Source organism: Phaethon aethereus (assembly GCF_964289735.1).
Source record: "Phaethon aethereus genome assembly, chromosome: 1".
NCBI lineage: Eukaryota > Metazoa > Chordata > Aves > Phaethontiformes > Phaethontidae > Phaethon > Phaethon aethereus.
In genome coordinates this window covers 134,397,676-134,412,487 of record NC_138575.1, presented here as the reverse complement: position 1 = coordinate 134,412,487, position 14,812 = coordinate 134,397,676, and the positions used below count along the sequence as shown (strand labels likewise).

At 35.8% G+C, this 14,812-nt stretch overlaps 1 protein-coding gene across 1 annotated transcript in view; it reads right to left on the bottom strand.

The window, feature by feature from the left end:
- The window catches only part of ADGRG2 (adhesion G protein-coupled receptor G2), a 53,703-nt gene that overhangs the window by 1,864 nt on the left and 37,027 nt on the right, over positions 1–14,812 (bottom strand). Inside the window, exons 14-25 of the mRNA XM_082006144.1 lie at positions 14,611–14,809; positions 14,115–14,271; positions 11,897–12,046; positions 11,549–11,671; positions 10,386–10,431; positions 10,177–10,280; positions 9,459–9,583; positions 8,346–8,614; positions 7,417–7,516; positions 6,835–7,109; positions 4,723–4,824; positions 3,838–3,990 (exon numbers count right to left, since the gene is read on the bottom strand). Coding sequence (XP_081862270.1) covers positions 3,838–3,990; positions 4,723–4,824; positions 6,835–7,109; positions 7,417–7,516; positions 8,346–8,614; positions 9,459–9,583; positions 10,177–10,280; positions 10,386–10,431; positions 11,549–11,671; positions 11,897–12,046; positions 14,115–14,271; positions 14,611–14,809 — 1,803 coding nt within the window. The remainder of the gene's footprint in view (positions 1–3,837; positions 3,991–4,722; positions 4,825–6,834; positions 7,110–7,416; positions 7,517–8,345; positions 8,615–9,458; positions 9,584–10,176; positions 10,281–10,385; positions 10,432–11,548; positions 11,672–11,896; positions 12,047–14,114; positions 14,272–14,610; positions 14,810–14,812) is intronic.

Sequence of the window (14,812 nt, the reverse complement as noted above, 5' to 3'; positions counted from 1 at the left end):
AGTATATCAGTTGCATCAAAGTCTCACTGGCAAACTTTTCTTTGGAGTGAGAGATGGCATTTTTTTAAATAAGACATGAACACGTATTTATAGCTGATAAAGCTCACTACCAATCTGAAAAATGTAATGCATATAACTTAATTTAAACATCTCAGGATGGGAGTTTAAGGGAGTGGGTTTGTGGTAATGGATGTCAAACAAAGATTACAAATTCCATGCCAAACAACTGAGCTGCCACTGGACCCACAAAATGCAAGCAATGGCCCAACAGATTATGCAAAACCTCTTAAATATAAAGTCTAATATTTTATTATTAATTTAAAAGGCTGTCAAGCGCTAAAAAAGGCACAAATGTAAACCGGGTACCATGAGCAGAAGAGCTTTGTTAATCAATTAAAATCAGATAAAGACTGAAATGACAGGAAATAACCATACTTTCTGACACTGTGATTTTGCATATATAGTGCATATGTAGTTTAATGCCCTGCCTGACTACAACTGGTTTATTTTAGAAGCAGTATTCAAAATAGCTGTGCCTGATTGTTAGTGCAAAATCTGAGAAGAAAATAAGGCTACTCTATGAACAAATTCAGAAAGGTAGTTTCTGTTCCTCAGTGAGGAAATCTGCAGGTTCAGCCATGTGATACTAATGATAGTTTTCCAAACATGCAAACCTGTAAGAAAAAAACCAAAACCAAGGACATATTAGTATGCCATGAAAAGACGAAGTTACACAGCCCAGGAGGCAAGCAAAGCCACAGGCTGTACAGACACTCCAAACTTACCATGGCAAGTCATTCAATCCCAGAAGAGCATTTCAGTGGAAGTAGTGAGGCCAAAACCATTAAGTGTTTACAGCTCAGTACATTTATGACATAGGTATTGATTTCTAAAGTGTTTTCTTTTTGGAGTTCACTTTTTAAAATTAAGTATTGCAATGTTATTTTGAAGTTCTAGCTGTAAAAGCAGGGAAATCAGGTACAGGAAATTAGAAGGTTCCATGTTGCTGTCTAACACCTGTCAACTGGTGGAGGCAGTACCTTTTGGAGGCATTTGCCCAGCTCTTCTGAGCTACAGCTGCCCCATGTTTGGAAGATTAAGTGTAAGGAATTGCCTCAGAGAGCTTTGCTGGGAGAACCAACTCTACCCAAGCATAAGTTTAGCCTCTTCTTGTCTAAAGTCCTAAAGACCCGGAAGAATTATTTAGTCAAACAAACTATGCAGGCAAACGAATGGAGGATGTGGGACAGGGTTCAGATTCAAAACATACAGTAAAATGCAAGAGGAGATGGGGTGGGTCATCTGAGACATCTGTGTTCATAAGTGTATAGGAACAAAGTTCTATCAAAGTTCTTTCAGGTGCTTTGTCTGAGAACCTGTTGTCACAGGACATACAGACACTGGAAAGATCTAATTATGTAAATAAACTAGGACCGAGCTGGAGCACATCAAATAGAATTGGCATCACTCTAAACTGGGACAGAACTGAAGCATGTCACAGAGAATTGGCATCAATAAATGGTTTAGACCATCAATTTTGCATCTCATTCTAAAATACTACCCAAATAAATAAAAACTTGTTCTGAAAGCTACAACAGGACCATTCAATCAGTTGCTACAACAAGTTCAATAAAACATTTCTGCTATCCTTCTTTCAGTTGAGAAACGTAGCCAAAATGCTTTTGTAGTTGTGTATAAGCATGTCAAATGTGGCAGGGAAAGGTGGCATCTTCCATCAGAGTAACTAACACACCTGAAAAAAAACCCTACAAGACATGCAGGCTTTTGTGCCTGAAAATTTCTCTCTCTTTGAAAGGTATTCCTTCTATCTAAAAATACTGCTTTGCTTTATATTTGATGACAGTGAGAGTTACTGGATTCTGGTTCTCAACTGACATCATAGATAAAAAGTATGTTAATTATTGCATTGTGTGGTATCCAGAGAGAGAGGTTTTATAAAGGAATGAAAAAAAAAGAAAAAATTTTGCAAACTCAATTTGGAAAGCTGTTCAGGCATGTCCAAATGCAATTTCCTGAAGTGTTGTGACTTCTTTACAAGAGCACAATTCTTCTGAGGAGTGGGTGAGGGAATTTGGGTTGTTTGGCCTGAAGAAAAGGAAGCTGAGGGGAGATGTCGTCGCTCTCTACAACTACCAGAAAAGAGTTGTAGTGAGGTGGGTGTCGGTGTCTTCTCCCAAGTAACTAGTGATAGGACAAGAGGAAATGGCCTCAAGTTGTGCCAGGGGAGGTTTAGATTGGGTATGAGGTAAACTTTCTTCGCCAAAAGAGTTGTCAAGCATTGGAACAGGCTGCCCAGGGAAGTGGCTGAGTCACCATCCCTGGAGGTATTTAGAAGATGTGTAGGAGTGGTGCTTAGGGACATGGTTTAGTGGTGGACTTGGCAGTGTTAGGTTAACAGTTGGACTCGATGTTCTTAAAGGTCTTTTCCAACCTAAATGATTCTATGATAATATGCAGCTAGTACATCCAAATGGACAGTAACCGTTAAGGGGGCAGCACATACGAATTCTACAGCTTTTACTCCGTACATCTAAGAGATTATCTGCTGAGATTATCCGGTTGATTATCTGCTGTCTTCTGACAGCATATGCCAAGAAACGAGGACAACATAGCCTCTTTGAGCATGTTCTACAACTTCATACTAAACAATCTAGCCGATGGGATGACTTAGTAGTCTCAACTTTTGATCAATTGGGAAAAACGCCTAGGCGCACAGGAGTAATGTCCTCTAAGTTTTGCTCAACTTCGACTTTCATATGTTACGGATTTATAAGTTATTTTTCTCTTTGAAAAATTGATTGTCTTTACTGAGAGCTCAAATCAGCAGCATGACCCGTGTCCAGCAAGAGTGTGAAAAACTCTAGTTTATGTCCACTGCAAAAAGTAATTTTTTAATAAGTACATTCAGTGGAGATTCATATCTAGTTTTCTCAATAGACAAATAAGCCACACCAATTTGCAGGTGAAATTGATTGGACTGCTACATACACCTGCATTTCAACTTCTCAAGAACACAGCAGAGAGCAGCAGTTCAGAGGACAGTACTGTGTTAGAACAGGAAGGACAGAGAATTTTACTTCCAAAGAATTGTTTTCTGCAGCAAAGATATATTTCTGTTAGGCAAAAATATCCTTAAAAACCCCACAAGGGAAATAAAAAGCTATAGAGAAATTCAGTTTCAATACTTACTCTGTAGCCAACAGTGAGGCAGCCCTCTCAGCAGTGCTCTCTTCACTGAGGTGATTTTATAAGTTACAGTCTCCATTTTCTCTTACTTCTCTCATAAGCAGCTTCCAGGTGAGCATTCCATTAATGTTCTTCCTCATATTACCTCCTACATGATTTCTTTCATATTTTCAAGCTGTATTATTATCCTATATTGAGCTATATTATTATGCTATATTTCTTCTTCAGAAGAATTTGTTTTAATAAGGTTTAAAATATGAACTGTTTTAAAACCTGCTTCAAGTTTATTGGCAGTGAAGTGGCTTGAAGTTTATTCAGGTGACAAGAAAAGTGTTAGCAGCAGCTTCTAGTAAGTAATTGCTCTAATAATGAATATTACCTAGTATTTGATATATAAACAAAGAGTTCCCACTGAGTAGGAGAAATGGATATTCTAAAACTTTGTCTATAGTCCCCTAAAACAGATGTGTGGTGTTACATGTGAGGACATCCTAAAATATTCTGACCCTATACTTATGAATAGTATTTTGTCAGCACTTTGCTTTATATTACCATGAAAGAGCATAACAATTCTCTCTTAAGGCAAGAAAAAAAAATAGCTTGAGAAATACAATTTTGCATTATACATACCATTTCCATTCGCATGCACTGAATAATCATTATTCATTAGCAGTGTTGTAGAGTTAGTGGAGTTACTGTTTGATTGTAAGGAATTGGAAGAACTGGATACTCCTTGATTTACAGTCTGCTTCTTTAAACCATTAGTAGCAGTTCTACTCCAGTCTACAATAGATACGTTACAGAAAATAGCACAACTCATACAAGCAAAACATAAAGATATAGTTAATAATGCAACTGAATTAAAATAAAAACAAGGCTTTACCCACTCTCCTCACAAAGACATTCTCCTAAGTATTTAATGATTCTTGATGTTTAAAATTATTTAAACCTGGTTCCTTTTTCTCTTGGACCTTTTTTAATACAAGCAGCCAACTATTGCAGTTTTTACAACTGCTGACCAGATCAGAAAAATAACTGAAGTACAGTTGATCTTCTAAGTTAAAGTGTATAAAAAGTACATAGTTTTATGAGATGTCAATTACTGAATAACAAAATAATATAAAATAATTTATAGGAGTTTTGGTTTAAACTATGCTTCACCTTGTTTTTCCGGAAGTCACTGGTAAAATAGTTGACTCAGAAGCTGGAACAAATCTTACAGTTTCTAACTATGATCAAAAGTCTTCTGCAAAGACATGCCTTTATACTGCAGTGGAAGAGATCACCTACAGTTATAGCTTAATGCAGCGGCATGTAAGCATGTAAGAACTGCATCTACTACCACCTTGAAGAGTATCATTTTGTAGGTTTGTTGTATCTAGGATAATAAATTAGACCTGCAACTGCAGCAACATGATTTATTGGCTTGTTAATAAAATGCGTTACAAAATACTATGAACTTAACACTGAGTTTAAGTATTCAGAAGAAAAAAACCCCCCATAATTCATATTTACCAGAGTTTTCAGCCAGCCTGAATTTCCCACAACAGAGATATCTTCTCCACTGTTTACGGACATTCTCCTTTGTTACACAATAGAAGATAAAAATGAAGAACCCTGCAAAGCAATAACGTTAGAGAATGTTGTAAAATTTACTTTTACTACTTCTTAATGAGCAATGTTTTGGTTTTCTTTCACTTCTTTTAAATTTTGAATCAAAAGTAGTAACACCTTTATTTGGTGAAAAAGTTTACAACTCTCAACACTGAAGGGTACTTTTCCCTTACATAGATGAGAGGACTCACACACAAAAGCAAGAACAACAAATATAACCAAATCCACAAAGTGCATAAACTTTCCTTCCATCAAATAAAAAGAAGGGAAGAATTCTGTGGATCCTGAAATGTACGTAACACTTTTGGAAAAGAATTCAAAACAATGTCAAACAGAGGCTATGCTATGACACTATCAGGCTATGCAGCTGTTAACACATGGTGTGACACTGTCCCATCTTTTACTAGCAGCTAACCTGTTACCACCAACTGTAATAGAACCAGTAACGCTACAAAATTTTGAGCATTCATACAAAGAAAATAACCCATATTTTAAAACAATAAAATAGTACCCACTTTACCACAAAATCAAAGCCAAATACTTTCTAGAAGGGATGGGGCTCATCCCTGTCTCTTGCCAGTGACACATTACAGACTCATTGCCTGCTTCTCATTCAGTTCTAACTGACACAGACTGGGCCATAATTTTCCCTGCTTAAAAGACCATCATCATCACCCCCTTTAAGCAAGAGTGGCACTCAGTCTTTGCACAATTTTTTTGCAATGTGTCCCTGAGAACAGATGTTCAGTTTACAATGAATAGAAAATAACATGAAGGAAAACGAAATGATCAGACTGGTGCAGACAGACATGTATGTTATGTTTACACTGCTTAATTAAGCACGTAAAATCCCACTAGAAGAGATTACTCATGTTTTTCTTTGCTTAAGTATCTTTCTTAACTTTGGTTTTTAGGATGAATTTGTGCATGTAACTAAGTGTTGCTCTACACAGATGGTTCTATACCATTTTCAAATATATTCTGGAAACACTGGCCTAAGCTTAATTAAAGTCAATACAATTTATGCACTTTTATTACTTCTAATATCAAAATTTGCCCAGCACCTAACTTAAAACTGGGTAAAAAGGGAACTTACTTTCACATAACAGATTACTCTGACATACAGAATCTAGTCTTGTGTTAGTTCAACACAATCTCATGCAAGACATGAACCTTGATGTGTGTTCAACCCCTCAAGTTACCAAAGAGTAAGGTACTAAAAAATCAACATAGCAAATAGGGGATGGGTATATACACTGAACTGCAATTTTCATGCCTTAGTCTCTCTGGGAAATCATCCAGAATCATCTGGGAATCATCTAAAGTGCCATTTAAGAAGTTTGGATCCAAACTTCAGTAGGGCAATTCAGGTATACCTAGATAACTGTAGGTATCTAAGGTACCTCATGTGTATATGAAATCTTTTGAAGCCTCTGAAACTTTGGTTTTGTGTATGTCCAGTACCATCCTGGCATTTGCAAAGCTGCATGCCTTCATACCTACTTCCTGTATGTTCTCAAGTACTAAAGGCCATGCTTAAGAGTTAGACCACTAACTTTTAGATGTTGTAGCCTTGCCTGTCTCAATGGCCCTTTGTTGAATATCATACTTCACCCCGAAGCCTTAGGGGTAAGTAGAGCAATGATACAGATTTCACTACATTAATTGCATTATTACATGAACACTTACAGTAACTGAGTATTTATAATTGATCCGTTGAGTAGAGAAATACAGTCACCTCCAGAGGTGTCTGCTTTACACACATTTTTAAAATGATACTATTTATAGATATAAATATACTATACACATAAATAGTAGCTAGCTTTCCTGTACCTTATTGTAACATAACTGTAATTTAAGATTACAGTAAAGCAGTATCAGCTGTAATTTAATTAACATGTTAAAGCACATATCTAAATTACATGTTTATTGCTGAATCAAGAAAATGCCATTATCAAATGTTTTGTTCATTGTATTGTATGCAACGGTCTGTCACATGAAGGATAAACTTACCTTGCAAAGTGTTGAAAATGGTAAAGAGGTAAGTAAATACCTCATTTACTGTGAAGAAAGCAAATCCCCAAGTAATTCCCAACAAGAATGTGAGGCCAGCAACACTCCTAAGGTCTTGAATACTGGTTTTCCTTTGAGCACCAAGTTGTTTTTTCTTTTTGATGCGACAGAGCTGGATCAGCACAACAATGAACATGCTGATATTGATCAGGAATATCAGGCAAAAGTATCCCACAGCAGTAATATAGAAGACGATTCTGTTTTTAATCCAGCAGCTAGAATGCAAGAATAGTCTGTCAACCATTATCAGAAACAGAAATTGAGTAAAATAAACATGAGATAAAGGTGTAGTTTGTTGCACATGCAAACCATTTTTGCCTCTTTAGTAAAAAGTATTTTTTTGGCCAAAGGGTAAAGCCTTTCATATATGCAATATCCACAAAACACTTGATGTACTGTAGAGCTATACCATTTCAAAGCTCCACTTGCTTCCTTTCCTTTCCCACTCTTACTTTAAAGAAAACCAATTTCGTAGAACTTCCCTCCCACCCACCCCCAAAAAAGCGCCTCCCTTTAACTCACAATTCATCAGGGTTGTTTATTGAAACTTTTCCAGTGGTTATAAGTCCATAATTATCTGGTGATATTGCCAACACAATGGACACAACTACTGCTGGTAACCCTAAATGATTATGAGCAAACACATAAGAGAAAATCGTTACAAAGACAGTATTTTGATGACTTGAAATTATTATATTTTTCTGTGAAAACTACAACCTGTTTCTGAAATTTGCATGTTGAATTCTGTTGACTAATAGCTGTCTGAAAGAATCTAAAAACTGGAGCATTCAAACTGCTCAGAAGTGTAACTTGCAAAGAAATAAGAGTTCTTCTCCACATCTAGCTCCAAACCTTTCTGAATAAAGCAACAAATATTATCACTCACCAAACTGGTTTAAAACATCAAATACAGGACACCCTATTTTCTTTCTTACATCTGTTTTAAGAAAACAATTCTATTGATTTTAGTGTCTTCACCCATGTTTATTCAAGTGGCCAGAGAGGATAATGAGGTCCAGAATCTTTTCATCCTCTATCCAGTTAGATCTGTTCTGCTGGTTTTTGTTAGCCACAATGCTATCCTAGAAATGGAATATATATACTTATTGGCATTTGTTTTCAAAACAGAACTGACACCATCCATCTGGCAAATAGAAATGGAAGTATGCACATTCAAAACTGGTTCTATTGTACGTGCACGAGGAAAATTCATTATCAATTTGCATTGCAGCTGCCTCAGTTCTGCAGTTAGGGGACAGTTCCCTACCTCTGAAAGGTGGAATATATAGGATCAGGATAACTGATCATGGTCACAGCAAGGTCATAACGTTTAATGACTGCTTCATTTTCATTTCTGCACTGTGTCACATTCAATGAAATACTTGATAAGAGGATTTATCTATTTAGCACCCAAAAGGAAAAAAAAAACCCAAACAATAAAATATACATACCCCAACCAACAAGGCAAAATTTAAGAATGTATTTCCGTACATAGGTGTTAAAGACTTTCACAAGGGCCAGATACATGTGGAAAGCTTCTAGGCCCATCCAGGTGAAGGAAACCAAGAGGAAATAGTGAAGGAATACTGCAACTGCAATGCATAGGCCTTGTGTATCATACAGTGCGATCCACGAGTCAAGGAGGAAAACTAAGTTGAGTAGAAGTAATGCAGCACACAGTTGAATAAGGATTTTGGAGGGGTAGTCTCTCCGGATTTTCCTAAAAAAAGCAAATTAGTGAGATGACATCAGCTGTCCATGCATCTCTGGCTTACTTCCTCTTGTGTAGTCCTTAGCACACAAATGGCAAGAAAAGAAATTATTTATGTATTTTCATTCATATATAATGCTTCATATATTGCATTTATACATGGAGAGAGTAATTTACAAAATATTTCCAAATTAACAGTCTGTATGAATAAAGTTTGTTATAATGTTACATAAATGCAAACAATAACTTCGATTCTTAGAGTTTAGTACCATGATTTTTTTTTTACATTGTACGTTGGACTTCTTGTTACAGTACTTCAAAAATGAAAATGTGACTGTTCATTATTGATAAGCTAGATTAGGCTTTTGACTGGGTTTCTAAAACCTTGATAAAGACAAGTAAGTCCTTGATGACAGGATAACGAGAGAATAAATGTGTGACTAATAACTTCAAGGAGTATTTCCAAAACATAGCATAGAGGATTCAACAGTTAAGGCTTAAATGTAAGAAAATATTCCGACAAACAACAAAGAATACAAATGCATTTTAAAATGCTATTATTCTGCACTGCTCTATATATGCTGTATCTTAAACATTCCTTCACACTTATGATAATCTGTTATATGAAGACTGCTACTTCTTCACTTCTTACTGCATAAAGCCTCATGATTAATTCCCTTGTCTGCAAGATTAATGTTCCTGAAGATTGAATCAACGTCTTCCTGGTAAACTGGACAAATTTGTGCACAATTAATGGCGACAGAATCTCTAACTTATGGAAGGGACTTTGCAGTGAAGACTACAAGCAATCATAACTGAAGAATAATGGGAGCTTAGCTGAACAGGTACTTACTCAAAGGCTATGTAGGTCACAAGTGTAATAGAAAGAAAAATTGCAGAGAGGCCACAGCCTATATAGGATATAAAAGTCAGTACCAATTCTTCTGTGGGATTCAAAGGAGTATTTCCATACAAGTTCTAAAAGGGAAACAGAAGTTATTTTCAGAGAACATGTTTATTAAATGGAAAAAGATCCAAAAAAACCAAAATGCACCTTTCCCTCTGCAATGAAAACAAAACAAAGGAAATGGTTCTTTTCATCATGGATCATAAGATTAAAAAAGTTAACTGAAAAACAGAAAAGCCAATCTATTTCTGTGAGGAGCAGGGACTTGGACTCGATGATCCTTACAGGTCCCTTCCAACTTGAGATATTCTATGACTCTATGATTCTAATTGTGAAATTCCATTTGATTAAAAACCTGTTTTAAATTTGATTTATCCTAATTTTTACTTCCTACACTATAAAAAACTGCCTAAATGTAAAAGCTGCAGTTTAATAAGCACTTAAGGAATTTTTTACTTCAATGGAATTCATGGGCCCCCATTCAACAAGCAGTTTAAGCACGTGACTAATTTTAAGGCAATATGTACTAACACTGAAGTGAATAGAACTTGAGTAGTATTTCATAGGTCGTATGTGCATACTGGATCTTCATTTGCTTAAGATAACACATGCTTACATGTTTTCTTGAATTAGTGTAATATTGCATAATTTTTAAAATAATTACCATCAAAACTGCAAAGCTTGTGAGGTGGTTGCATGAACAGACTGTTTCATTTACTCTACTTTCTTTAACTATGCAACCTTCATATGACCAGCCTCCATGTCCACCTGTTAAAGAAAATAGCTTTGTTATTCATAAAAGCCTTTATTTATATTGACAGGAGTTAACACAGCTAAAACAGCATGGTATCTTGGGTGATATCAAGTACTTACCATTTTTACTGAAGTCCCAAAAAACACATCTAACTGTTGAGTTATCCTGTTTGGGATATTAAAAAAAAAAAAAGATACTTTACTAAACTATGAGTTTATGATCAAGTAATTTATGAATTTTCCACAAAATGCAGGCAATAATAAATACTGTGTACAGCAAATATACCTGTTTTACATGAACACAAAATGAATTTAGGCGTATGGAATGGATTAATATTGCAACATGCATGTGAAAATATGCTGAACAAATCTGAAGTCACCATACAGGAGCTAGCTCTCATGCTTACGCTAAGATTCTGTTCCTGGTAGAACATCATGAATGCTGTTTCATTGTCTTCCCACACTATACAATTTCTTGTGATTTCTCATCCTTCCTTATTTTCTAAGTATCAAGAAAATGACCACACAGAAAAGGAAAAACTCTTTTTCATTTGCAAACATTTGATCACTTTATATTACTATGTTAAAGGTTTACATGTAGATTTCCCACACACACTTGAAAATCCTAAAAATAGTAGCAGTAATACACTATACTGCTATGAATACTAATAATTCTACAGTTATATCTCAAAACTCAGTATTATATCAATACAAGTAAAGACTACACTAAGCCAGCTCTAGAAAAAAGCTTCAGGTACATTAGTGGAATCCCTGCATTTTTCAGTTCATAATATTTTGTATGGGAAGATTTTAATCCTTCTGGAAAGAGATGCTCTATATAAGCCGTAATACTTCCAGAGGACACAATCCTGTGTTCCAGTTTAAGGAACAACATCCCCCACCTAAGAAAAAAGGCTTTCTGGCCATGCAGCACCTAGAAGTGTCATGATTGCAGCATCTCTGTAGCCACCCCCACTGTCAGGCTTTCCTCTAAGAATTTTTATTCTCTGAACAATAAAACAGAAGAGTAGGTAGGAAAGATAAAAATGGAATGTATAAATGATAGAGCAAAATTACCTGAAGCCATCTGAGAACAAAAATTTATACCACTGATAAATAAGCAAAGATGAGTGGTTTTTCAAGTCCACATGGATGGAGATGAAATGTCCACACTAGTAAAGCAGAACCAACCGATCTGTATTCTTAGTACAGTATTTCTTCTACAACAACTCCAATGGAGGCAACAAAATCATGCTTTAAGTATGCCAAAATGTAAATCATACCTGAGTAGGTTTGATATTCTGTAAAGTGACAGTAACATTTGCCTTTAAATTGCTAATTGTGAGGTTAGCAACACTTGATGATATAACATTGCTGATTAAAGATGCATTCTTCAAGGATAGATCCTGGAATGACAAAAAATAAACATATTTTAAAATCTTAAAGAAAACAATAGTAGAGTACAGCACCCACAAGCTCAGTTATTATATGGAGGGAGCACTGGACAAAAACAATTACTTTTTAAATCAGGAAGTTCTGAAATGCATTTTGTGAGAAAAAAGTCCATTCATATTTTATTTTGCTCTAGGCTTGAGTTTAAAAACCTCATGAACAGAGGATCAAAAAGATACCTGGAACACAGTGGTCTTTTTGAAGAAGTTGAATATAATTCTAGAAGCCAAGTCCAGCTCCTCAGGGAGTAAATTTGTCAGCAATGATGACGGAAGTGTAATTGATCCAAGATTATTTAAATCATGAATTGCATTAATGCCTAGAGAGATCTGAAAAATAAATGCAAGGATTATGCTTCATTTTAGCCACTAAAGAAAAACTAAATGCTGACTTATTTTCAGTTTAGAATTTTGAAATACATGTCTTTGTAATCACTGCCAGGAACTCACTGCTGCTCTCTCATTCCTTTCCTGCTCCAGTGAATAAATAGCATCTGCAGGCCTGAAAGGGACACAACTCATTTCAGGTCTGCCTACCATTGAGAATACTCTAGCTTTACCCATTTGCTTACAGGGACAGAACACATCACTGTGGTGGACAATATTGATTTAAAAAAGGTGAAGAGCAAGAAGCTGGGTAGGTCTATGCAACTGTGTAGGGAGATTAACATTTCACAGCATGGAAGCCTGTTGAGGTAAAGGATTTTTATACCCCGTATGAAGTATGTCAGAATCAGAAAAACTGTAAATAGCCATTATTTGTCAATAGGTTTTTAAGTACAGTAGGTTAAGGAGAACCTAAGAACATAAACCCTAACTTTATGATCATCTGGCAAAAATGACAAAAATAAACTGGATAAGCTACAATTTAGATATTCTCAAAAGCTTAGTGAACTAACATTATTAAAAAAAAAATCTAAACTTTCACCTAGTTTTTGTGCTGTACTTATAGGACAGAGAGCTTTATTTAGTACAAAGGCTGTAACATTTTCTTGTCGCACATTAGTCACTTTACATACAAATATCATCATCTCAGAGTTTTTCAGAGATATGAAACATCAGCAGTGCTGAATAAGAATGATTTTAACAGGAATAACAGTGTGAGCTCTCCACAGTGTCCTAACAATATGGTTTAACTCTTCTGTTTAGACCAGTGGTCTCCAAACATTTTTGATCATGCACCCCCTAAAAATTTTTTGAGCATGCACCCCAAAATTATCTATTTATAAGTTATACGAATGTACTACTGTACTAATGTTATGTACGTTATAAAATATACACAAAAACAGAAATTTTAAAAGCGTGAGACAAAGATTAAACATTCTTTTTAAAAAATATATTTAATTTATTAATCATATAAAAATATTTTCTTCCTGCATCCCCATGGGCAGGTGCGCACACCCTGGGGTACTCACACCCCACTTTGGACATCACTGGTTTAGACAGCCACCAAAGAAATCCCAAATCAATTCTGCAAAAGCATTCCTGTTCCTCTGATTTGAACTAGATGATACTTGTTGCAAATTCTCTGCATTTCATTGCCAGTGCCATGAGATTTCCAGAAAATCATTACTTAGCAAATAACTGTTTCTTAGTACTACCACCTCCTAGTCACCCCACATTCATATACTGCACATTACTAAGAAAATAGAAAAGAACTCAAATGTTAACATTTTGTATCACTTCCAGTACCACGGAACAGTTCCAGTACTACTTATGGCTCATGCTAGATTAAGTTATTTCCTTCTCTGAGAGGACAGAATGTGCCAAGAATTGTCCAGAACTTTCCATGTCTCCTTGCTTAAGCCTCCAAGGCTGGTATTGTCCAAATTATTTCCTCAACCAGGAGGGAGCTTTTGAGTGAGGCAAAGTGAATCCAAACTTTCTAAGCATCACTTTCTTGGCAAGACCAAATAGGCATGAGTGACAAATGTATGAATGTCATTATCTAAGCAACATAATAGTTCATTCCTGGAACCCTCTGCAATTAATAACCTTCTAACAGATGAAGCCATCTGGCAACACTCCTTGACAAATTTCAGCACTGCCAGGGTGAGTGATTAAGTGACTCATGATTCAGTTTTTGAGGTAAAGTTATTCTGCCAAGCACTCTGTCCATTCCAGTGTTCTGGCTGTACCCTCTCTAAACAGCTTATTAGTCAAATGCCAGCTTCTGTTAAGTCTGTTGCTTATTTACACCATAATAGAAAATGGAAGGAAAAACTGTGGAGGGCTTCAAAAACAAAGTATTTTTTCTCTGAAACTAACATGAACAAAAGATCCTGAAATTGTGACATAAACACAGAAGAAACTCATGTTACATGTAAATATAAAAGCATAAATACTTAAAAATAAATGCTTGAGAATTTGTAAGTATTTAGAATTATCAGCGTTTAACCTGGAGATCAGGTGAGTCCTGGACAGCAAAAGACATTTGGTTGGAGCGGATACTATTGGTTTTGACAACTGCCAGAGCCAAGGAAGGGGAGGCAAAATCAGCAGACGTTGCTGAGAAGTTCAGTTTTAGGCCAATATAATCCACCAGTTTTATAATTCTGTTAAGAAAAAGAGATACTTAGTATTACCAAGCACATGCACACAAAATTCTCAGGCAAGTTGTGGTTATGGAGCAGCAATCCAAGCATAGCGTGAACTACAGTTAACTCTGCTTACTTACTGTGGTGTCAGTACAAAAAAATACACTGTTTTCCATGGCATTATATTATAGTAGATCTTGTAACACTAGAATGATACTTCTTCTGCTTTGTATAAGTAAATTAAAGAACAAGAAATATTCTTTTGGATTATGATTATGAAAAAATGAAACTTGCTGAAGCAAATTTTTCAATACAGTCAATACAACACACCTTTAATCTATTGCCAGAATGACCTACCTGTTGGAAATCTGGGGTGGTAAAGGTGGAGAAGCAGTCAGGACTTTGCTAACCTCACTAACCATCCTCTCTACATCTTTTGGCTCTACTTTTCCAGCTGCTAAATCATTTTCTATTTTGGACACAATTTGCTCAGCTGTAGTGATATTAATGGTGGTAGATACAGAAGTTGTGTATGTGGTAGCTGATAGTATCTTTCCTG